The sequence below is a fragment of the Phoca vitulina genome, unplaced genomic scaffold, assembly GCF_004348235.1.
Source record: "Phoca vitulina isolate PV1807 unplaced genomic scaffold, GSC_HSeal_1.0 scaffold4, whole genome shotgun sequence".
Taxonomy (NCBI): domain Eukaryota; kingdom Metazoa; phylum Chordata; class Mammalia; order Carnivora; family Phocidae; genus Phoca; species Phoca vitulina.
The window spans coordinates 836,845-862,706 of NW_022589707.1; the positions used below are offsets into that span (position 1 = coordinate 836,845).

The 25,862-nt window shown below is 44.7% G+C and overlaps 1 protein-coding gene across 6 annotated transcripts in view; it reads right to left on the reverse strand.

Annotated features, from left to right (window-relative positions):
• CUL1 (cullin 1) overlaps positions 1-25,862 on the reverse strand; it is a 100,345-nt gene that overhangs the window by 5,807 nt on the left and 68,676 nt on the right. For 5 of the 6 annotated variants that reach the window (XM_032401383.1, XM_032401384.1, XM_032401386.1 and 2 more), the window contains exons 8-16: positions 22,415-22,577; positions 21,384-21,514; positions 7,546-7,829; positions 5,004-5,052; positions 4,503-4,634; positions 3,261-3,378; positions 2,030-2,106; positions 1,522-1,653; positions 563-655 (exon numbers count right to left, since the gene is read on the reverse strand). In XM_032401383.1, coding sequence (XP_032257274.1) covers positions 563-655; positions 1,522-1,653; positions 2,030-2,106; positions 3,261-3,378; positions 4,503-4,634; positions 5,004-5,052; positions 7,546-7,829; positions 21,384-21,514; positions 22,415-22,577 — 1,179 coding nt within the window. The remainder of the gene's footprint in view (positions 1-562; positions 656-1,521; positions 1,654-2,029; positions 2,107-3,260; positions 3,379-4,502; positions 4,635-5,003; positions 5,053-7,545; positions 7,830-21,383; positions 21,515-22,414; positions 22,578-25,862) is intronic. The other variant, XM_032401387.1, reaches the window with a different exon arrangement.

A 25,862-nucleotide genomic window follows, 5' to 3' on the forward strand; every position in this document is an offset into this window, starting at 1 on the left:
GTAGGCAAATGCACAGACAGAAAGTAAGTTAGTGGTCGTCAGGGGCTGAGGAGTAGAGGGCAGTTATTGCTACAGGCTAATAGGTTTCTTTTTGGGATGATGGAAATGTTCTGGAATTGGACGGTGGTGGTTGGCTGTACGACCTTGTGAAAACCCACTGAACTATTTACAAATGGTGAAATTTATGTATGTGAAATATGTCTCAATAAAGAACATGACTGATAGGAAGAATAGCATGATAATTAAGTGACATTTGAGCTTAGTAAGAAAAGCCTAGCTGTAAAGAGGGTTAAGAATGGGTTAAACGAACGGGAGAAAGCATGTTGCGCTCACATTTGTGTGTGCGTGTGTGCGTGCGCGTGCACATACGTACACATGGTGTAGGTTACACTGAGTTTAAAAATGAAGTTTTTAAGGAACGTGCATCATTTATAGTCCTAAGGCCAGTAGCTATTTCCAATCAAGGACCCCCACGTCCTCTCCCCACTCCCTCCTCCAGCGCTCACGAGACTAAGGAGACGGCGAGGTGGCGCATACGAGAGGCCGAGAAGCGCTAAGATACCATTTTGATTTGAGTGCTGTCGGTCAACTGCTGCACCGCGTAAGCGTCCTCCGTGTTGTACTGAAGCAGGATCGCCATCTGGAAGGTGGATGCCTTTGAGGCCCCACATATAAAAGAAAGAGAAGCAAAATTTAAATGCATGGGAAAACCTCCAAAAATCCAGAGCTTAAGTCTGAAGAACTTATTTATGAAACAAATTCTTCTGATAGATGCAAAAAATCAAGCAGATCTATGTAAAAGAGAATACAAAGTGTCACAACTCCACCATAATGCAACGTCTTCCTGAAAGACGTCATTTCCCACCTTTCAAACACTGAAATAATTTCGAACTTTCTTCTATGACGTTTTGTGTACGTAAATACACGCTACTTATGCATCCACGCTCACTGAAATTTTGGCTCTGCCACACATAAGCTGGGATCCCGAGGAAGTCACTTAAATTGCCCCGGGTCTCAGTTTCTCCTCTGTCAAACTGAAACAGTAACTACGCAGTTCTTACTAGTCCGTACTCAGTCCTGCGGCAAGCACTGAGGGTTATTATTAACGTGGAGCTGCTCTGCCAAGGGAAAAGGGCTATTACCGTAATTAAGTACACTAAACTCCGGCTTCTGAAGCTACACACACAGTGTGCGGCAGGTGGGAGCTGTGACAAACGCTTATTAAGCATGTTATTTCACTAAATTCTCACATCACTTCCAAAGCGTAAGCACTAGCACCCCCATTTTATGGAGAAGGAAACTGAGGCATCAGTAAGTCACCTGTCCGTCAGTGAGAAAGCATCAGGATTCAGCTCCTCTCACTCTCAAACCCGGGCTGTGTGAACCACTACAGGACTTTGCCAGAAGCTTAACTCTGTAGATTCTGTGGCACCAATCACTGGATTCTGAGTTCCACGATTTGTCTTATCCTCATTTAGACTTAAAAAATACATATATTCCAGAACAGAAGGGTGATCTTACCTGCAGAGTGTATCTGTTTTTGAAGCAGTTGGTTACCAGTTCTCCTTTAGACAGTTGATACAACCAAGTCAATTTCCTGCCGCTGTGACGGCTGGCGTAAAAGGCCGTGAATCGCTGGTAACTACGCTCCAACTGGACAAGAGGACAGACAGCACTGTGTGGAGTAGCTACCTCACCACATCCCACAGTCAGCATTTCTCAATAAATACACCTTGCCAAGTTTACAGGACAAAGTGCTTAGAACATAAAAGTAAAATACAAATGTAGGTGTTGGACTCACGTAGGCATTCGAGGGTCCTATCGAGAACCATTTCTAACCGTAAGGCACGCAGGTTACTGTCGGGGGGTTGCAGCACGGCCCCCAGCCGCCGCCCTGGGGGCCCCCCCACCTTACTGCTGCATGGCCGGCCCACGGGAAGGCCTTCTGCAGGCACCCTGGGGGTCAAGGCCAAGGTCACCCTTCTCATCTGCTCAGCACTAACAGAACCCAAGACAAAGCCACCCTTACCTCCGACGGCAAGGCAAACGTGCAAGACTGCTGGAAGGGCCACGACCCGGAGCTCAGCACTTGAATACTGAAATCCACTGAGGCGGGGAATGAAATGCAGGAACACAGTTAGTCCCATGAACTGAACAAGGCTGCCGTTCAAATAAACGTGGACTGCCTTGTATTAAAAGAAACATACTGAATGAAAAACTCTGTTTCAGTATAAAATGAAGAACTGACCATATCTCAGTTAAATTAGTTCACTCAATTAAAATGAGTAAAAGGGGAAAGAGCCAGAAACGCTTTTCCTCTAGAGAGGGACAGTTTTTCGTTTCACTTCTAGCTCAGACTTCTGACACCGTTGGCCTGCTCTGCCCCGGTCGCTTGGGTTTGCTGCCAGGCCTTGGGGCCACTCGAGCGCCCCTGAGCCCGCCCAGCACGGCCGCCCCTGGAGGCCCCAACTCAGGAAACAAAAACCCCAAACGTAAACAGCTCACTTCAGGATGTTCTGTGTAGCCCTCGCGACCACCAACACTATATACAATATCTATAAACTATAAATTAGAACAGTAATACCATCATCACAAAGAGCCGAGGAGTCCACTGGCCTCCCTGCCAAGTTTAACAATGGAAGAGTTTAGTTTTGGAGAAAAGTAAAGTTCCCATTTTTTATTTAAAAAGACAGCATTACCACGTGAGGATGTCAGCATCATCGGCCCACGACCACCCCCGCGGACCTGACAAGAGGAGCGTGGCCTGGCGCCCAGCCCGCCCGCATCTGCACACCGATCTGGAGCCGTGAGATCTCTGCTTAGTTTGAGGCTGTCATCGATACAGCCAAGTCCGTTTCTCTTCATTTAAAAAAATAAGTGCTAGATTGGATCCGAACTAAGGTTAAAGCAACTTAGTAAATATTAAACTGTGTGTGGAGCCCTGAGCTCGTAGGTGCCCAGGGTGGGGCGGCCACGTCAGCAAGTGGGAGAGGGCAAGGCTCAGCGCCCCCAGCTCTCAACCGGCTGGGTCCCCTGGGAAAGGCTGACACGCTCTGTGCCCTGTCATCTAACGTCACCAGGTCACAGGACTCCCCTAGCGCATGTGGGAGGCACTTCCTACTCGTCCGTCCCGGAATTTCTGAGAACGCATCACGCAGCTTTCCTTAGTATTTTGTCACCCCTCTCATTTGCCACAAAGGGCATGAACTTCTCTAAGAACATGGCCTGTGAAAGCAGCTGATGCACACGTGGATACTCACAGTCCAGCGGTTCTGAGTTCGTCAGGTGCTTTTTGAACTGCTCATTCAAATCTTTGCTCACGCCAATGTCTTGAAACATCCGCTGCAGTTTAGAGGTGTATTCAAACCCACAAGCTTGCTGAAATGAACCCGATAAGTGTCTTATTAACTTCTATAAAAACGTAAGTGTATACAAGGGAATCTGATGGAAATCCTACAACTGTACCAAAACTGCTGCTAAAGCTGCTAACACTGGACATCTCGCACTGTCGGTACGTCCCGATTCAAATGAACACACTCTCCAAAGTTACACGTAACCAAGCAGCTAAATCTTTACTCACAGAGTAACTTTCCTCGGAGCATCGAAGAGAAAGGCTATCTAACAGAATACAAAGATGACATATTTTATGTCTCTTATCCCCTACTGTGGGCTGAACTGTGTGTCCCCTGAACTCGTCTGCTGAAGCCTGACCCCCAGTGTGATGGTATGGGGAGGTAGGGTCCTGGGGAAACGACTGTTCAGAGGAAGTCATGACGACAGGGCCCTCCTGACGGAACTAGCGCCCTTGTAAGAAGAGACCGGAGTCTGCTCGCTCCTCACCACGTGAGGACAGAGCAGGGAGGTGGCCGTCACCAGACTGGGAGGAGAGTCCTCACCAGAAAGGGGATCAGCCAGTACCTCGATCCTGGACTTCCAGCCTCCAGCACTGTGAGAATAAATTTCTCCTGTTTAAGCCCCCAGCCTGTGGAATTTTGTCACGGCGGTCTGAGCAGAATCACACAGCCATCGAACTATAATTTCAGGTCACAGCGAAGTATGTCCACCACACCTAACAGCAAGCACGGCGACCAGCACGGGCTCAGCACAGAGGGGGCCGGAGGATGAGCTAACTGCTCCACAGCCCTCCGGCAGATACGGCCGCACACGCTGAACTAACCTCAGAGCGGAACGGAACAGCCAGCACCTCAAAGCCCACCAGACACAAGTGTGGGCTGAGCCCCGCTGCGCAGTTCCGGTGCGTGAAGGCAGAGCAGAGGCCCCACACGCGGAGCCGGGAGGTGCTCGGGGGGCGAGCGCAGCACAGCCCGGCCTGACAGGACAGGGGGGGGGGGGGGGGGCCTGGCCGGTCACAGCCCTCCCGTCGTGGGGCACTGGGGACCACACCACACAAACTCGCGACGCTGCCCGATGACACCTGCAACCACTAAGACCCCTCACGGTGACTTAAACACGGGCCTTTTCCGGGACAGGGTTACGTTTACCTTTAACTTAGAGATCATGCTTGCTTCGGCGTCGTCGCTGGCACTGTTCTGATGCACGAGTCTCTTGGCCAGCATCTTCGCATAGAACTTCTGAAACACGTCTTTATCCTCTATATACTTGAAGACCACCATCTAGCGGAGCCACCGAGAGAGCACACTCAGTGCACGAGCCACCCGCCGCCCCGAGCCCACGCCCGCCGCCGCCCCAGCTGCTCTGCCTGGCCTGTGAGCCAGCGTGTACGGGGGCCAAAACCACCACCCGCAGCCTCGAAATAGCTGCGGCAACCCCTTAAATCACATTAAGTTGGTGTAGACTTAGTACTCGTGAGAAAAGTACAAATGCTAACATTAATGACTCAATTTAGGAAGTAACACCACAGATTCAAAGTAAAATAGATGATCCTATTAACTGTCACATTTCAGATACCCTATACAAATAAGCTTAAAACTTGTAGATAAACGGCTGCTGGAACCCGGCGTGGTTAGTGAGAAGCGCCTTACCACTTGGTTGAGCGTGTCTTCTAGCTCAGCTTCTTCTGGGTTCTTGGAACTGAGATTAAAAAAAAAACAAACAAAAAACGGCATACTGTTTTCAAACAAATCGGCAAACATTAAATCAGCAAGCACCACTGAGCCAAACTAATGTGACAGAATGCGGCCATGAACGTCTGAACGATCGGCTCTCTTCAGATCAGTGCACAGAGAGGCGGGCAAACTCTTCTCACCTCTGGCGGTGTGGCCATCTTACACTGACCCTATCACGGAAGAATTCATTTACGAAACAATCGTTTAGGATTTCCAAGGTGAAATTCAACAGGAGATACTTATTGAAGTTCCCCCAAACATTTAATTTTCCTTTCAGATAATCTATTTAAATACAAAATTAATGAACTTCACTTTGACAACTGCTTTCTACCATATGCTTTACCTTACTGTTGAAAAAACTAAAAAGGCATATAGTTTTTGAATGGCCTAATCATTAAAGATAATGGAAGGGTTTAAACCATTCAAGTGCTGCCTTCCTCTGTGGTTCTGTGTATGTAACAGAGGGTTGTCTTTAACAACGGATTCTTTCTCTTCTATGAACAAGTATTAACTGAAAGGTGATTGCAGGGTAAACAACATTTCTAAGGTTTTATGAGTCCCTCCTAGACAAGATCCCCATACATTCGTATAAAATGATCCAGCCACCAAACAAGCTCTGGAAAGGTGCTTCAACTTAAGAATAGCTGGCTCAGGAAATCTAGTCCTGTTCTTCACATGGGTAGGCCAGGGCGGTTTCTCTCTCCGAAGAGTTTTACTTCTTAGCTCCGTTCCCTAGCGCGTGCTCACTGAAGCAACACTCCCAAGTGCCTGCCATTCTGTCTGCTTGAGCAGCCTGAACTAAGAAATAACAGAGCAAGAGACTTGATGAGGGCCCCTTGTGAAAAGGCAATGGATAAAAAGGACAATAAGCGTTCTGCCAAACACAATCAAGGTCTACTAAAGCACACGATTAATATATTGAAAATTTTCACATAACCTAGCCTTAAAAAAAAAAAAAAAAAAAAGAAATCAGGTCAGAAGAGGCATCCCATTTTAAAGTCCATTTTTATTCCTGGAAGGTATACATGAAAGGATCTGACCAGAACTGCTAAACTACACACTGACCAGCTTTGCAATAAATAGAAAACAACCCCCAAACACTCCATTCTCACTGGACTTGGGAAGATGGCTTTCTGGCAAAGTCAGAGAGGGAGCCAGTGACCTTATCAAACATCTTCCCATGTCTGTCAGGAAGACCACATACAGTTCTGTTAATACAGTCAATTACATTAAATTTGCTACCGCCAAGCCATCCCCACATTCCTAGGAAACTATACTATGTTCTGGAGAATTATTCTTTAGTTCCCTAATCAATTGAGTCTGCTAATATTCGACTTAGGATTTCCCCAACTCTATTCTAGGTGAGACTTGTTTGCAGTGTTTTTCTTGGTCCGTATAGGTATTCTTAGGTTTTTTTGCAATGGGGTTACACGAGCCTTCGAGAGGTGTCTATTCATCTCAAAACCAGGACAACATGAAGGCCTGGGAAATGACTGTGTTTGCTGATGGATCTCTGGAAAAGTGAAACCAGCCTTGAGCATTTCTGAGCTGAGAGAAGCTGGTAAAGGGAAAGAGAAGCTGTGAAAACCCAAACACACACATAAAACCTGGAATACCAGAAGCGCAACGCGGAGAGGAGAGGAGAGGAGAGGAGAGGAGGGGAGGGGAGGGGAGGGGAGGGGCGGAGAGGGGAGGGGAGGGGAGGGGAGGGGAGGAGAGGAGAGGAGAGGAGAGGAGAGGAGAGCGCCACAGGAGACCAGGAGGCCGCTATCTCTTAATACACACACACTGAGGAGGAAGAAGAGCAGGTGAGAAACACGTTAAAATAGAGTATGAGGGGCGCCTGGCTGGCTCAGTCGGTGTAGCGTGGGACTCGATCTCGGGTCGTGAGTTCAAGCCCCACACTGGATGTAGAGTAATGACTTAAAAATAAACTTTAAAAAACTACATGACGAATTCGAAACAGCAGTGAACAAACTCCTCAGACGGAGGTAAGCGTGAGGGGTGCACACGATAATGCGACTGCCGCAGCACACGGGGACTCCTGTCTCAGGCCAGAGCCGGGGCAGCTCCCGCCGCAGATCCTCCCCGGGAACACGGCCGAGCGAGGCCCGCGCCAGCACCGGGAGGACGAGACGGACGCTTACCTCCTGCCTCCTTCCCACCCTCGTAAGCACCACCTGACCAACCCGTGGACTTTATTCAGCGGAAGACGTCACACTGCCTGCAGTTCTCAAAACCAACGGTAACATTAAAAAAAACAAACAACAAACTGGACCTAGAATACCTAACATGAAGCACTTTTTCAGGAGACAAAGATGTATTAGGTGTAAAATATTTTCTCAAAAGGTACAAAGATTACAACTTTATGTAAAATGTAACAAAGCTGAATTCCTCATAGATAAGCTGAGACTTTAAATAGGTTTACTAAGGAAAACACACACATAGTCACTCATACCTTTTCTTCAACAAGGAGTCGCAGTATCGCGCCAGCAACTCGGGGGATTTACTGGACGACTGGGCCATTTTGGTAACGGCGTTGTTGTTAATGAAGCGCCCACAGGCCTGCGGAACACAAAGCAGAGTCAGAGGCAGGCGGGCCCCGCGCCGCCGCCGCCGCGCCCACGTGCTCACCTTGTCGAGCGCGGCCACGAACCCAGCGTCGTTGTTGAACGCCGACATGACCAGGGCGTTGTACTTCTTATGGACATCCAACACCGTCTGTACGTACATTTTGGGGTCCTCAGTAGGGGAAAAACAGAAACAAAAGTTGGTTACTGGGGATTAAATGGTGTATTAATATGTTACTACAAAATATCTCAAAAGGCTTAGAGATTTCTTCAAAGATGTTAAATAAGATCAAGAAACAGTTTTGGTTCCATCATCAAAACACACAGGACATTTTGCTTATAGACATACTAACAGATTCTCCATGCTTGAAATTAAATACTGATTTCCAGCTTGTATAAAAAAAGTGATTCTTCAAATTATTTGTACATTCAAAGATCACAGGAAACACAATTTTTTCCAAGTGATAGTTTGCTTAGCCCATTTTTGCTGTTGTTAAAAATTCAAATTCTGGACTTTTCTGGGAAAACCAATCAGCCAGTAAGATCAGTAATCAGCTGGATATCTAGAACTTAGGTGGGCAGGTGGTGTAAAAATAGTGTAAGACTGGGATGCCCGGGTGGCTCAGTCCAGTAAGCGTCTGCCTTTGGCTCAGGTCATGATCTCGGGGGCCCTGTGATTGAGCCCCATGTCAGACTCCCTGCTCAGCAGGGATTCTGCTTCTCCCTCAGCCCTCCCCTCTGGATTGTGTGCACGCTCTCTCTCTCTCACTCTCTCCCTCAAATAAAATCTTAAAAAAAAAAAACAGTGTAAGATTAAGGTTCAAGGAAGTGCGGGCAGGGGTGTGAGTGGGTCAGATAAGGCGGAGAGGGTCTGACTCGCACACCGGACCACGTTGCAAGACTGGATGAGACAGGCCAGGGCCTGGGAGACAGGCAGAGCACTGGGGGACTCGGCAGCGCGGGCAACTGGGAGCTCTGGATAAAGAAACAACATAAGGGGAATGCAATACAAAGATCAGCCACAGGAGAGGTCTGGCAGCGACGCACAAGGAAGACGGGAAGGACCGGGACGGCGGGGGTGCAAAGCAGACAGACCTGAGTGATGAAAACCGAGCAGCTGACACTGGGGACGCACTGCATGTCAGCGTGCTAAGCCCCACACAAGGACGGTCACAAGCACACCAGGAGGTTGCTGCCATCTGCAGTCCCATTCGACAGGGGGAGAAACTAAGTCAGGCATCTGGCCAAGGGTTTCAGTGACGGCAGTCAGGCTTGACCCCAGGCCGCCTCACTCCCGGGCCAGCATCACCTCCACGGCTCTGAGAAGGGAAAAGGCCTGGAGGACAGGACCCGTCCACAGTGGCGGCGGCGTGGACAGACGGCACCCGCCAGGAGGATGCCAGCGGCCGGCCCCTTTACGAGCAGGAGGCCCGAGTGCCGGGGGGCTTACGTGGCTGCCAGTGTCTGCAAAGTCCTGACTGATATGAATCCTCAGGTTCAGGAAGGAGAAACCAGAATTCCCCAAATTCTAATTATTCTGCATCTTCTAATACTGTTTTTAAATAATGAGTAAGCACTGAGATTGAATTGTTTTCCTGTGATAGGGTTATACTAAGAGTTTCAGAGGTTTTCTGCTAAAAAATATAATAAAAATGCAAAGTTTATTATTATTATGAGTACATTGTGCAAGACTATAATTTCAACAGTATGTGAAGTGGTCTCTACCTGATACAGATATTTAATAAGGGAAAACGTTAAAAGGGAATGCAAAATGATTGCCAAAGAGAAATCACCTAAGATAATGGAAGCTAGTATCACATATATTTAATATCTAAAAATTATCTCAAAATGTTAAAACACATACAGCATTCATTGCCATCGGATAATCTTGTTGTTTCATGACAACTATTCCAGATGTAGAAATAGAAAAATTCCTCCAATTTTGTACTTTTAAAAAATATTTTAGCATTCTTTTTTTAAAAAATGTATTTATTTGAGAGAGAGAGAGAGAGAGAGCACGAGTCGTGGGGAGATGCAGAGGGAGAGGGAGAAGCAGATTCCCGCTGAGCAGGGAGCCCGAGGCAGGACTCGATCCCAGGACCTCAGGATCATGACCTGAGCCAAAGGCAGACACTTAACGGCCTGAGCCACCCAGGCGCCCCCCCGTCCCCGCACTGATGGTCTTAATTCACAAGTGCATCCAAAAGCATCTTCCAACTGGCATACATCTTCTTATTTCATATAAACTAATTTCTTTAACAATGAAAATATTGTCTGCTTGACTTAATTTTTGGGTTTGCCACTGAAATTGAGACTACTGTTTTTGCTAATTCAGGTTTTAGATTGCTTTCTGATCACATGTCAAATTATTTCACGAAATTCACATTTTCTTCCCTTTGCATTTTACAAAGAACTCTAGCTTATAGCGAATATCCAAGTACGGGAAAATGCCAGCAAACATTGTTGGGTAGTATTTGAATAAGGTAACATTCAAGGTTAAGGTCAGTACAAAGAATCACATGTCAAAACTGCCAGTTTAAGGACTTATTTTGCTTCCAACACATGCTATTTTTTGGAACGCCACTCAAAGGATTTACACGAAGTATATTATGTGCATAAACACACTAACATGTATTTTATTTGTAAGAAGGATGCCCTCGGCAGCAGAAAGGGCGCACCAACATTTGTAACCCGGCATTGTGAACGAGGAAGACTGATCAGATGACACTGCGTTTCCAGAATGTACACTCCGCGTGGTTCCAGAGATGGCCACCTTAACCTTCAACTGCGTGTGAGCACCCCTACCCTTGCCGTCGGTGGATTCTGTTGAACCAGGAATGTGTCTGTGTTGACCATCATGCTTGCAGGAGAATTATGCTTTTCTCTGTTTTCATGATTTCTTGAACAATTTTTCTCAGACTCAGAATTTGGAAAAACATAAATGTCCCAAGAAATGCCAGGAAGGAATTCCCTGTGGAAAGACCAATCAGACAGATCTTCCCCAAGGGCACAGAAGTCTTTGGACTCCGATTCCAAGATTCTTTCTACTATAGGAAGAGACCCAGCAGCACTCTGGCTGGTGAGAACGAAGGGTCTGAAAGGACCCCATGGAGGGAAATGTATGAAGTGTCAAGCCTCGGAAACCTGAAGTGAGAATCTGAGGTCCTGAGAGAGAAGCCGCTTAGGAACTTGGCAAGGGCAGACAAAGATAGGAGCGCATGGGAATAATAGAGAAGAGGAGGTGTTTCAGAGAGCACCAGATTGCAGGGTTAAAAAAGCAACAGGGGTAATGAGAGAGGCGAAATTGGCTAGAACAAATGCATGTTTTCCATGAAACATGTCAATTTTTGGTGCTTAAGGAAATGAACAGAGTAGTAATTGCTTTGGTTCATGACCATCTGCTTATTCTATAGTACACGAGGACTTTCTGCTAAGAAACACGACACCTGTCAGGGCTCGTCCCTGAGGGATGTCACCCACTCCTACATGATTTCACTTGTTTGTATTATGCCAGTGACGGTCACATTTATCTCTAGCCCAGACCAGACTTCCCCGCTCAGCTCACATGACTTGCCCATGGTTGTTGCATGGAATTCCCAAACTGTACGTCAGAGCTACCCTGGTCTCCTCCCTGAACCTGCCTCTCTGCCGGAACTCTCTCCATTTCCTTTCTTTCAGGGTTTTACTGTAGAAAAATTCAAATCTCTGCAAAATTCCAGAGAATGGTAAAATCCACTCCGTGGACCCATCATCCAGGGTCAACAATGATCGAGTACAAACACCTGTCCCTCACAAAGTCTAAGAACCGGATTCTCTTCTCCCCACACCCCAACCTAACCAACCCATGCTGTCTTCCGTCTGGCCACCAAAACAGACCATGCTCTTTAAATCTATTTTCTACATGGTACAGATGGTTTAAAAAATAAAAATCTGATTGTATCAATTTCATGTTTGTTACAACCATCCCTCGGTTTCCTCTTGCCCTTAGGACTAAAGCACTATCATTAACGTGGCTTTCGGGGTCTCCCGGCCTGGCCAGCCAGTGCCGACCCTGTCAGCTTCAGTCTGTGCCACTTCCCATCCTCTCAAGTCACACCGGGTGTCTGGGTTCTTTGAATGGGTCGTGTTTACACCCACCGAGGGGCTCTGCTCTGTCTAGGACCCCCTGCCTCGTCGGCTTCGGCTCTTCCACTGGTCTCTAAGACTTTCTCAGGGGAGCTCTCTGGACTGGCAGGATGGGGCGGGCCTGTTATAGACAACGCCCGAGCCCCCTGGGACGCTGACTGCACTTGTGGGTCACCCCCGCCGGGCATGAGCCCCGAGAAGCCTGCCAGGACAGCGTCTCCCCTGCTTGCAAGCACACAGTGTGGTGGCACTCACCAACTCCTTCTGAGACAGCTAATTCAGAAACACTGATAATCATGACTCAAATATTACCTTTTATTCCATACACGTCCACTAAGAAAACCCTAATTTTAAGGACCAATTTCACAAGAAGAAAAAAATGTACTTAGGAGCCTCACAAGACTTCCATCTCATCTTATCCTGTCTTCCTTCAAACAGCTGCGCACATGTGGCCGAGGAAGAGGTCTGAGCATTAGCTCGTGGGGAGCTGGCGCACATTGAGACAGGATTTCTCAGGACTGCCTGTGATCCTAATATTGTAACCCTGCCCAAAGAGGGACATGGGGGTGTGACAGGCTTGAGGGGCCATCCTCACCATGTCACGAATGTAAGCAGGGGCTCCCCAAGCCGGCAGCGGATGGGACCGTCCTCAGAAACGTGCCCTCACCCAGAGCTACTTCTGAGCACGCCTGGCTCCCAGTCCTCTCACGCGGCCGGGACAACAGCGGCGGGTCTGTCACCGCCACACAGCACCCACGGGACATGCGGGGCCTTGTCAGACACTGTCCACGACCTTACCTTGAGATCATTATTCTTTGAGAAGAAGGAGAAGTGGTCTCCACACCACGCAGTTATTTGGGGGCAGAGTAGTTCTTCCCCATAAGCATTAGCACTTGGTCCGTGGAGCAACATTCTCCCCACACGTAACACAGAGAAGCCAAAGTTTCAGGAAGGGAACCACCACAAACCACCAACTACAGAGAAGAGCAGGGAAGGGTCTGTGGGCACCCGGATTATCCGCTCTGACAACTGCCCAGGGCAAGGTGTAACCCCAGCCCCCAAAGGCCTCGCAGGTGCTGTGCCCACTCAGGAAGTAAAATTAATTTTTGTATTAAATAACAGGCAAAAACCAAACCAAACAAAACCCCCAAACACTGGAGACAACAGCACAGAGAGGCCTCACGCACCATCCAGTGATGTGACAGTCTCGCATTTTCTTACTGGGTTTTTCCTGTTCCATCATCTTACCTCTTCTGATAAGCAGAAATCACCTGTTTCTCTGAGTGAGGTTTAAAGTTGAAAATGCCGAGACAAAAACCCTACCAGTGTAACCGGGGCTCCATATTCTCATCACTACAACCTCGTCCGCCTGCTACTTTTGCTTCAGTCGTATGTATTTATCTTGTAATCATGGCTCTGAGTCTCAGACCATAAATAACAAATCTTTAATCATTACTTTTGGGTCTGATAAACATCTACAAACTCCTGGTGGCAGTTATGTCTCTGGGGGGGCTTCCATCACTGACCCCGGCCCCTGCTCTGGCTCACACCTGCACTCGTCTTCGCTCACCTGGCTGGAGGCTGGAGTCCCTGTCTGTGGCCCCTCCGTACGACCCGGTCAGTACCGAGGCTCCAAGTTGACTGGAGTCAGACACAGAGCGAAGACAAGTGAAGATATTCGATTTTGAAAGTGGAACTAAGCTGGACTTGCCTAGAAAAACTGTGACTCCTCTAAGAGAAAGAATGCTGTTGCAGAAAGTAATTATTACATTAGTTCAGAAATAGAAGCAGCGCATCCAGGAGGTAAGTGGGTGGGGTAGGTGGTGAGAGTTCACAGGTGGTGTTGAACTCATCTGAAGCCTAGCAGGGGCCATTTCAGGACTTAAAAATACACAGCAAAGATGAAACCAAAATGCAGTTGGATGTGGGATGCAAACTCAGATCTGGGTAGCGAAGGGCTTCTGTAACTGGGCTGCCTCTGGAAAGATTATAGCTGTGCCCACAGGTGGAAGAAAGCAGGGTATATCCTGGATATAAAAATGAAAGAGTGAGTCTCCTCAGAGCCTGCTTATCCTAAACTGAAAATGAACACCTGTGTGATTTCTCCTTTAAAGAAAACGGTAATTCTTTTCAGCCCAGGGCAAGACAGAAAATAGATTCACGAATTCAGCTATAGGCTTTCTGAACCAATTTCCATTATCAGCATATATCAGCTCTTTGTGTAATTAAATTTGTCAGTGTGACTTACTGTATGAGACTGCCTTCTTCTGTCCTAAAACACCTCCTTGATCCCCCCTCCTTCTCCTCTCCCACATCTACTACATCAAAACTGGTACATTTTGTTTTCCTCTTGCCTTTTTTTTTTTTTAAGGTTTTATTTATTTATTTGATAGAGATAGCAAGAGAGAGAGCACAAGCAGGGGGAGAGGCAAAGGGAGAGGGAGAAGCAGGTTCCCCGTGGAGCAGGGAACCCGACGTGGGGCTCGATCCCGACCTGAGCCGAAGGCAGACACTTAATGACTGAGCCACCCAGGCGCCCCTTCCTCTTGCTTTTTAAAAAAGGTTTTATTAAAAAAAATAAATAAAAAATAAAAAAGGTTTTATTGTGGAAGAACTTCAAACCTCATCAAAATAAGAAAGAATAGTAAAATCAGCCCCCATAATCCATTGCTCGGCTTTAAGGGACAGCCGGAGGCTGGGATAGCCCAGGATTATCTCACCCTGCACTCCTGCTACCTAAGATTTTAGGGATGTGTATTCCCTCCCTTCTGACCACACAAAGCAGGCTAGACTCCAGATGTAAGGTTCCTTGGTCAATTTTATCACCGTGTGCGTAATTTTCTTCTATTACCAGCACCCACAGAATGGTTGAGTCAGGACCAAGTTATTTGAACATTTTACTCCAGAAGATAAAGGGAATCTTGGCTGTATGAACGAAACCCAACCTGCCAGAAGCACCCTGCACCATGTTCCTCTGTTCATTATGGTGCAAGTTCATCAAACAATTGGGTTCCTGTAATTATTTCTAACTCAACTTCTCAATCCCCAAACAGGGCTTTTCCCTAATTCTGATAAGGTCCTAGATTCATCACCCCTTAGTCTTACACTGAAAAACATGCTGCCAGAGCCTCCCGATTTCATTTCTGCCTATATAATTCTCCGTTTCAAGCGCTCCCTTTTATAAGCACCATCATTCCTGGAGCCAGAGCCCTGGGCAGCTCCTGAAAATGCCTCCTCCCGTTTCAAGTAGATGATCTCTCTCTAAGCTGCAAATAAACCTTCATGACTTCATTCCCTAGTCCATCTCTGCAGCTCAACACCCCCACTGTTAGACCAGCGACCCTGCTGGTCATCAAAGTACCTGCAAGCCCACTCTTGCTGGATTACACTTCAGTCCCAGTTAGACTGACATTACTCAGTCAAGACATGGTTTCAAAGAGGACTCTGCTTATCTGTCGCCATTTCTGCCCTAAAGACAGACAGTAATGAAATAGTCTCTTCTAACCTGATTTATGTGAAGGCCACTTTGTAGGAAGCACAACAGCAACCAGACTGCTGCGAAATCACGTGCTAATTAAAAATTCAACATGGAACCCACTGTATCATCAAGCATTTATTAGCAAGTACTTATATGTCTGTATTGACTCTTTTCATGAACTTTCTTCTGGTATTTTGCTAGAAGCTACCAGCAAGGGAAATTATAAAGCCATCCAAGGACTTGGGATCACGTTTACTTGTAAGTGTAGGGTTGATGACTGTCCACGTTACTGATGTCTTCTTTAGGATGGGCCACTGGGGAGAGTATTCTCAGTTCTGTACTGAGTCATTCTCCTGAGTTACAGGCTTATTCTTTATGATCACGGGGAGTCCAGGAGCTGACTGTACTTCACGGTCTTGACGCCTTTACTGGAGAGATCTCTGCATTGGTGGCCAAGAACTGGAGGCACGTTTGTGAGCATCTCTAACCAGGATACTAGACTCCACTGCAGGCAGTGTGAGCACGATCTATCTCAACACTAAGCGTCGTTTGTATTTCCTATCCTTATTCTGCTACTCTCTCCCTTATAGCCTGTTGTCTTTCATGCATTGTGTAAGCAGCCTTGAATCCTGCTGGCAACAATGAGGAGTACAACTAAAACGTAAGTAGGGTGACACCCTATTCTGCACAAGGCATTGTGCTAAATTCTGAACACATGAAGATGGATAAAGCCATTCCTGTAAAAGACATTTTCACAGATATCTAAAATATAAAGTAGAGTGAATGTCATATAAATAGTCCAACATGCTATTTCAAAGTGGTGACGGGGAAAGGCTTGTGGAAGAAATGGCATTTGAGCTGGGTTTTGAAAGATAAATAGGTGTTTAACACATAGGGACAAAAAGAGACGTGTCTAAGGAGAGAGAAGTAGGAAGGTACAACAAGGCATAGTCACGGAAAGGTGACCAGGTGATGGATACAATGAAGAGACAGAGAAATGGGGGATAAAACTGGAAAGGGGATTCTGGCCACACGGCTGCTGGCTTTTCCTCTTTACCATCATTATCAAGGGACACTTGGTGCACAAGACACCAGCACTAAAACTATAAAGAGCTGCCAGCCGTACTCTCCAGGGATTACAATCGACAGCAGTGACAGGAAACACAGAGGTGACCCACAAATAGAGAGGGGGACAGGGGAGACTTTTTAATAAATGCCACAGGGGTACAGGATGGGGAGACAGTCACTTAGGGCTCGAAGAGAGAGTGGAGAGTTCTTTTTAGAAAGGAGGATCCGAGCTAGCCTTCAAAGAAGGAAAAAGCGAGCAGAAAGCAGGGAGGCCCATGTTACGGGTGGAGAGAAGAGCCTGAGTGCAAGCAGGGAAGTGATCTGGCAGGGAAGACAAAGTTCATGAGAGCAGGGGTAAATCAGAAGAGGATTTTGGTTCAACATAATATTGTAGATTTAATATACTACTATAGAGAAGAGGTTTCATTTCGCTTTGCTTATTAAAAAAAGGATGAAGAATGTGGAGTAAAACTGTCACAGCATTCAGAGGTATTTCTGAAAGACGGAAGTGCCGGGCCCCATGAGGGATGAACAGGAAAGGAGAGCGGGAAGAACATCTGGAGAACGAAGTCATGGGGCCCAGATGAACAACAGGGCGTGGGGGTGAGAGTGGGGGCAGGGACCAGAGAGAAAACACTTGGAGGGGCAGGGAAGGGGGCTCGTCCTCACCCAACTCACTCATCAGAGAGGACAGAGCGGGGCCAGGGCCGGTAGGCAGGCGCCCTTACTGGTTCTAGAGGACGCTGAGGCCATACCCAGGCTCACTGGGAAACCCACCGTTTTAGCTTATGAATATTGTCATGGGCAATGGATGAGGGCAAAGTGGCATGTCCTACACAGCTGCTACCCTACCCCTAGCCCCGTGCTAAGGAACGGAGGAAGGAGAACGTGAATTCAAAATGAACCTGTAATACAGCGACTGGGCAGATGAGGTCACGGAGGCTGGATGAGAAGACAAAGGTGAGGCATTTCAATTTGGGATTCCTGCCATCAATCCCATCACAGGAGGCTCATAAATGCTTGTTGAATGAATGAAAACAAGGATTTCAATTTTATCTGCAATGTTTCTTGGCCCTTTGAGTGATAATACCAGCCAGCATCATGCAGCTAAGCTGCTCTGGCAGATAAATAACCCGAGAACCCAGCACAGGGCCACTGTGGGCTTCAACCTTGTACAGAGAACACCTGAAGGTGTGGGCTCTACTTTGAAGATGCTCTGCTCACGACCGAAGTGTACAGGGCCCGTCCTCCTCCTATATTTTAATACAGATTCTTTTTATAGTTACTGTATTGCCAAACACTGAACACATTTCTTTGGCCCATCTAAGTAAGCACATAGGGTCTTTCAAATTTTGACTTCAAACAGTTTCAATACCATGTCAGTGTGCTAATTTACCATGCTGTCCCACTCTTTCCAGTCCAGAAGCCACGGCTGGGGAAACTTGCCTATACAACAAACTCACCTATTTAAAATGATTTGTCTGGTTCTTTGTTCGGCTCTAAACCAGTTATAAATCCCATCCTTGAATATTTTTTGTGTACAGGTTCCCAAAGTCCTACTGGTACCAATGCAACGTTAGCTACTCCTGCGTCCGTTATGCAGGACTCAGCACATCAGCAGAGCATCCACGTCCCCAGTCGTGAGGCCCTGGAAAGGCTGGCGGGAACTCTCCCAGGCGCACTGAAATCCTGCCCGGTGGGGGGTAAGATGGACCCACACTGGTCTGCTCCGGCCCGTGCGGTCTGACGCTCTCCATACTCTGAGGAGCCCCGAGCCCAACTGCCGGCCCGCGCAGGTCCGAGCAGCGGCGCGCCTACACGTAGGCCGTGTGTTAAGGGCGCTCTTTCAGGGACACTTCACAAGGATGGCCAGTTCTTGCTTAGGTAAAGAGAGGGAGAGAGCATGAGGGAGATCCACCTTGGGCCAGTTCTTCAGGAAGAGCCTTTAATTTTAAAAATTTGTTTTTAACTATGAAAAAAAAATGCCTTAGGAAAACGCTCAGGTAGGTTTTGAAGGTACCAATACATAAAATATTATTTTGAATCCCATTACAAGTTTGAAACCTGTAGTGATTTCAGTCTAGGCCAAACTAATCGGTAGCAAATCTAGTTTTCTAATCAATACCTTTTCGTGGCCAGTTAAAGCAGAAGTCCAGCTTCTAAGTAAAATCATTTCTCTACTTGTGGAAACTTTACCTGTTTTGTTTGGTATGAACAGAATCATAGGACTACATAAGAAAACTTTTTAGTCCTTAAAGAATCATTTAAATAGTGCTTTCTACCACATTAAATATGCTCACTGTAAATGATTTTCATATACTATGATCCAACTCAACTGGGCAAAAATTTTCAAACTTTAAAAAAATTGTGTTCTCAAAGTAATTAAATCCCACTTAAAATTATGTATAATAATTTTTTTTATTAAGGCAAACAGTTTCTTTCCTCTGCTGCTTTTCCTCCAGCATGAGTGGGCTTTGGAAAACCATCATGGTTTGGGTTACAATGTATCTTTTACATTTGCCACATTTGTGATAAAAATACCTACTTAAAATTATTTAAGAGCTGTAATTATTCTTTCTTAAAGTTAAGTATTTAAACACCTACTGTGTGCCAGGCTAATAAGCACTGGGTACACATGCTCTTTCTTGAGCTTCAAGTTTCATGGGCTTTCCCATCACAGGTGAGTAAAGGAGGCAGGTATAACCCAGGCCCGGACGGTGGTGTAAGAAACTCACGAATCATTTAGACAGCACACTGCAAACTACGAGTCAACTGAAACTTTAAGATGGAAATTCAGGAAAAACTCTTGCAGAAAAGAGAAAAAGTATTTGCTTTCCCCAAAAAACATTTTTCTTCACAAAAACTTAGAAATTCACGAATTCAATATAAAAATGGTTTTTATGGAAATAATTATAATTAATGATGTATTATTTTATGATCAATAATGTGCTTATTGCTGACAGATGAAGGTTCCACGTATAAAGAAACAATTTTACTTAGAAACTAAAATTCTGCTTTAACTGGTCATGAAAAAGTAAATGTCAGATTTAAGATTCACCAAGTCAGGTGATCGTATCAAAAAGAAAGAGAAAACAATAGTACTTGAGAATTATAGCGTGATTTATTTCTCCATCTAGGACCTTACTTTGGTTTGGAAAAGATGGGCATTAGAAGTAACACCCCATCGTTCCCATGAAAATAATCTAACTGCGTTCATCTAGACCATGGACCCCCTGAGGCCACCTCCCAGCAGAGATCATACACAACAGGACACATAAAAAAGCAAACTCTGCTTCATGTAGCTACTTCTCCAACCCATGTCTGATGAAATAACAGACTCACCACTTAACTCATTTCAAGGAAAATAAGTCATTTACTTGGCTCTGTTGCTCATGTGGCTAAACGGAGTTTTGAATTAACTACCGTGAAAACACATTATTGAAAAGTTGGTCCTTCCTGAAGCACACATGCGCGCGCGCGTCAGGCCCTTTAAAAAGGAACATTCAGTGTGGAAATAAGAAAAGCCATCAAAATATAAGGATGATTTTTAAATGAGTTTTTAAAAGGAAAACTGTCATCACTGCTGAGCACTTAGCACTTACGCACCAGATTTAATAAGCACTTTACACGTATTGTTTACAAAAACCCTAGGAGGTGGTCACCATCATTTTTCTTTTTTCTTTTTTTTAAAGATTTTATTTATTTATTTGACAGAAAGAGACACAGCGAGAGAGGAAACACAAGCGGGGGAGTGGGAGAGGGAGAAGCAGGCTTCCCGCGGAGCAGGGAGCCCAATGCAGGGCTCGATCCCAGGACCCTGGGATCATGACCTGAGCCGAAGGCAGACGCTTAACCGACTGAGCCACCCAGGTGTCCCCACCGTCATTTTTCTATTAAAACCCCCCCAACTGACAGAGCGAGGAAAAGCAAGTTAGCAGCAAGGTCACACAGCTGGAGCAGGGATCTGAACCCAGACAGACTGTCGGGGGCCACACTCAACAGGGCCAGGGTAACAACAGCCCCACGATCCCAACCCCGCGTGTCCCACTGCCGGGATTTCACATGCCAGCTTACACTGAAACCTGGACATCTCTTTCTCAATGCCCACTAAGCCAGGTCCCTTCCATCTGGGAAGTGCAAAATTAATTATTTTATCAACCCGGGAAGGAATGGGTTTACATTCACTCCATTAGTAATTCATAAATGTGTCAAAAGGGAAGCAGCAACCCATAAAAAGAAATCTTCCAAAGTTAACAGAGAAATGAAGATTTTAAAAGATGTATTAAAGACGGTGTTGTCCAAAAAAAAAGACAGTATTGTAAAAAAAAAAAATACAGTCCCGTCAAAAATAATTAACATTAAACACAATAAAAATCAGAGATTAAAACGTTTTCTGAATTAGACGTAAGAGCCATCTGTGTTCTAGAAGCTTTTCTTTATCAGTTCTCCCAAACACTACCAAATTTAAAGTGCACAACAGGGACAAAACTGAAGACAATTCACCCGTCTTTAGGAACACGTGGTACTCCCTACATAAAATTATCACCTGAATTACTGCTACACTAGCAGGAACATTCCCTGTGCCTCCTGGGATGGTGGGGTTCATGAGCAATACTACACATTTCAGGGCCTATCAGGGGGAAATAGCTCTGTGACCTTCAACGGAAGGGCAGTCCTCAGATCAAAGGCCCCAAGAGGTGCAGCCTGTGGCCCACGGGTACCAGAGGCAAGTGTCTAGGAGGCTTTAGGCTGTTTGTTCTATGGAAGAATCTTCTCTCTTCTAGTGTAAGGAATGTAATTGTGAGAAGAAATGAAGGAAAAAAATATCAAGAAATGACATCCTTAATGCCTAAAAGGTGCCAGAGGAAAGTTTATGGAGGAATTTACTAAACAAAGAGGTTTCTGAACCTTCTACTTTAAAAAGCCAACACAAGGTTCCCCACTAGAGTTCTAGTGAAATCTTACCACTTGGATTTGTGAATGGAGGCACACGATACCTGCAGTTCCTGGTGGAAACAGTTAGGCTTGGCTGATTTCCAATTACATAGTACTTACATTTAAAGCAGCTTCTCCACACTTTTCAATTGCTGCAAGACCCTGATTATGAATGTGTGTCTCTAGAAGTTTTTTCAATTCTCCTAGGCCATCCTGGATTCTAGACACAAGATTATACATGCGACCCAAATCTGAAAGAAGAAGGTGCCACCTTAATGCACTGACACAAATTTTGCATATCCATCCCACTAAGTATGTATGTGTACTGTGATGACAGCCACCTTGAAATAAAACAACGGTGTTTTTAGATCTAAATAATCAAAAATGTTTTAATTATAACCAAATATTTTGTATTTAGTGTGTGTATATATATATATGTTAAGCTGAAAGTAACAATGAAGTTGTTATTGTAAAAGTTTACTTTTTCCTTTACTATGAGAAACCAGCAACATAACAGAGAAAAATTTTATCAGGAAGTATATCTGATGCTTCCTAAAATTCTCAAGATTGAGATATTAGTTATGCTAGATATATAATAGGCACTCAAATATTTATTTTAAAAAATGAATAAATTTAAGGAATATTTATGAATACCCATCTCAACTCTACAAACAAATGAGTCACAAAAGGGCCCCCAAATTCTTCATTTAATATATGTATGGCATATGGTTAATTTATGAAGGCCAAAGAGAAAACTTTTGAATTCGAACATCAATCTTTTATTGAGCTCCTAACATATCCCAGTAAAACCTAAAGGGTAAAAGAAAGACTTTTACAAAACACTAGCCTTCACATCTTGAAGAATTTTCAAAATAAAAATCCTCAAGAACAAAATCAGGGGTAGTATCATTTAACACTAAAGTGTATGGAACAAGTTATATTCCAAATTGAACTGAAAAGATGTTCTTCCCCCAAAGTTACACCCAAAACCCTCTATAGAGGTCTGAAATCAATACACAACAAGGTACACACACATTAATCTTCTAAAAAATGACTGATGTTGGTCATGTGCAGAGTCCAGAATTTCAAACAACTTCAAAACTGCAGATCATAACAGACATGCACACACGTCTTGAGTCTGAGAGGCTCACCTTCATTTTTGTCAGCATCCAACAAATTCTGGAATTCTGTGTGGAAAATTTCCAAGTGTTTTTCAATGAGCACTTGCTCACACTTCCTGGCCAGTTCATCCTGCGTGCTTTCATGAAGGTAGACCTGGACTCTCCGCTGTTCCTCGAGCAGACGAGCCTCTGCCTGCAGGAATTCATTCAAGTGAATGGTCTGGATTCCTTCTTAAAGAATTGTTCCATGAATAATGGCAAATTCAACTCACAAACCTGCTCTAATAAATTAAGAGAAAAGGGAAGGGGTCCTTTGATTCTGGGTGAATGCCAACCATATTTAAGTGGTCACAATTTTCTCTGCAATATATTTCTACCTCCAGCTCCTTTTAAATGACTTATCAAGGTTATCATTGTTAGCAGTCCAAATGTGTTTATGTCAGCTTTCTTCCTTCAGATAGGTGGCATTTCACCTTTTGGGGGTAATATCCCTACTTGACTCTCTGAGAAACCTGTGATCCTCCCTCATACACAGACACCATGTTCAGGACCCCTGCTTCCCACTGAAAGCTGCTTGAAGTCAAGAGTCACATGAATATATTCCCTGAAATGACCACATGGAAATCGTTATTAGTAATCAGACTTTTAAAAAATTAAAAACAAAACAAAACAAACGACCATCATGGCCTTCTCTTGCCAATCGCTGAGTACATGGCCCTGTAACTTTTGGATTATTTATGCGTCTCAAGTTCTTACAATTCCCCTCAAGGAAGAGAGGAAAACAAAGATGTCATTTAACAGAGCAGCAAAATAAAAAGAAGTCCGTATATTTTACAAAGTATTACCAGAAATGTGTGTGGCGTAAAGTATCACTAAGGAACCACTGAATTATCAAAGCAAGGACAAAATTTCATTGATAACCTCAAATTATTCAGGTGATCTGAATAAAAGAGAAAAACTATCTGATATTGTAAAAGTGCTGTACTTTCTAAAATGATTTTAAATTTGGTATAATTTTGGAGAAATCTAGAAAAATTCAACTGGAAGAATAAATACCCAAGAGCCAAGAAAACAAAAGAAAAACGCAGGCAGGATTTATGCTGTCAAGAATTACTAACAATGGGACAATTATTTAAACAACAGAAGTTAGAACCTTATTACACATTCCAAATAGTGAAATGTGAACAACAAAATAAACTTGGGAATTATCTGTAGTATACATCAACATGTCAATGTCCTTAATATAGAATGATCTCTGAAAAATCGTAAGTATTACCAAATAAAAAATGTGAAAGGAATTTATAAAAGAAGAAATATAAAAAACCTAAAGTGTCTGGTAAGCGGGAACAAAAGTATAGCATATATGGCTAATGGAATACTACTAACCAGTAAAATAAATAAATATAAAACATGTTAATGTAACAAGTGTGTGTGTGAAACAAGTTACATAAAAACCTACAGAATTATTCCAATTTGGTTTTATTTATTTATTTAAAGATTTTATTTATTTGAGAGCGAGAAGGAGAGAGAGAGAGAGCATGAGAGGGGGGAAGGCAGAGGGAGAAGCAGGCTCCCCACTGAACAAGGAGCCCGATGCGGGACTCGATCCCGGGACTCCAGGATCATGACCTGAGCCGAAGGCAGTCGCTTAACCAACTGAGCCACCCAGGCGCCCCACCAATTTGGTTTAATATACATACTTAGCAATAGTGTCCCCTAAGCTTGAAGGTTTATGTTATGTTTACGTATTTTCCAAAAAGCCTACAACTAATGTATATATTTTTTCTGATTATGAAGTTATTGTGAATAGATATATTTTTTAAAAGATTATTTGTCAGAGAGAGAAAGAGCACAAGCGGGGGGAGCAGCAGACAGAGGGAGAAGCAGGCTCCTAGCCTCATTCCGTGACCCTGGGATCATGACCTCAGCCGAAGGCAGACACTTAACTGACTGAGCCACCCAGGCGTCCCAACAATAGGAGATCTTTATGTGCTTTAAGTCAGAAGTTCTAAGTTAAGCACATAGTGCTTCGAATCTAAAATTTCCCTAAGCCTGTTGTTACCTCAAGAATGTGAGCTGATATAGTACAGGACACACAAACTGAAAAGCACCACTTTTCCTGTTTGAAGTTATACATGATCACCTCGGGCAGCAAAAAACTCAACTGTCATAAACATTGCTTTCTCCTAAAATTTTACCCCTTCCCAGATGAAAGATAAGGCTTTGGTGGCACTGCTGACTCCTTCTCTGGGGGAGCACCCCTGAGGGCTTTCCAACCCCTGTAGGACAGAGGGTAGCAGCATTCTACTGCAGGGCCCTTCCTGCGGGGCCAAGAGGGAAGGGAAGAGTAAACTGGCAGATCAGTGATTCCAAAGACACTGAAGAACAGAGGGGCCTCAGTGATAGCTTATTTTATAGATAAAGAAACCAAGGTACGAGGTGTTGCATCATTAGGTTTTAGGAAGGACAGCCATTTACACTCTTTGTGGATTCTCAGTCAAGTAGGCTCTTGATCATCGCCGTCCGATAATTATCGTAGAACACGAGGATCAAATCAAATTCAAAATGACTCAAGAAAATCAAGCAATTAAAGACTGTCCCTATTAATTCTATTAGGATTGGTTCACAGTGAAAACAAAACGAAAAACAGACCACAAAAGGTAAGCAAATTAACGAAGTGTATTTTATTTTTAACGTTTGTGTGGATGAGAGACATTAGTAACCTAGAATAGTTAACAAATCTTTTGTAGTACATTAGTCTCAATCACATGAGACAGCAGGATAGGTTACAAACCCTAATGTGGCTTAGGGCTGTTCATTCATCAAAGCCATCCCTATTGCAGAGAAGCCAAAGATTCTCAAATGTTTCCACTAAAATATCCCTGGACATCACAGAAAAGGGAACGTAGACCCCCAGGGAATTTGCACATCTAGCCCAAACTGGCAGCTAAAAGCAGAATACTTGTCAAAGGCTCATTCTTTATCTCCATTTTGTTCATGAGTTTTATATTCTATTTCCTGACATAATGTTTTAATATAATTCCTCCTCAAGTCATTAAATAAAATGTGCCCCCCTTTATCCTGTGATTTTGCATATTCTCAGGCATCTACCGGAGGCCGTGAATCAAGTACGCCTGTACTAGCAAACACAACACGCTTGCTCTTTGCCCAGCACCAAACGTATATATTACAAAATTATTATTCCCATTTTACAGATGAGGGAATGGAGGACCAGAAGGGTTAAGGTCAACTCCCCAGTAAATGGCTGAGTAGGGATTTAAAACTAGACTTGTAGCCTAAGGCTATAGGCAAGAGAATTGTTCACATGGTTAACTTCCAATTTTGTGCTTACAGATTCTCTGCTGGATTCTCCATATTATGGACTTCCAGAAGGTGACAGAAGTCATGTTTGGTAAGATCCAACTGGATTTGGGCCAAACCGTTAACCCTGCTAGAAAGGAATCCTCTGTAAGAGCAC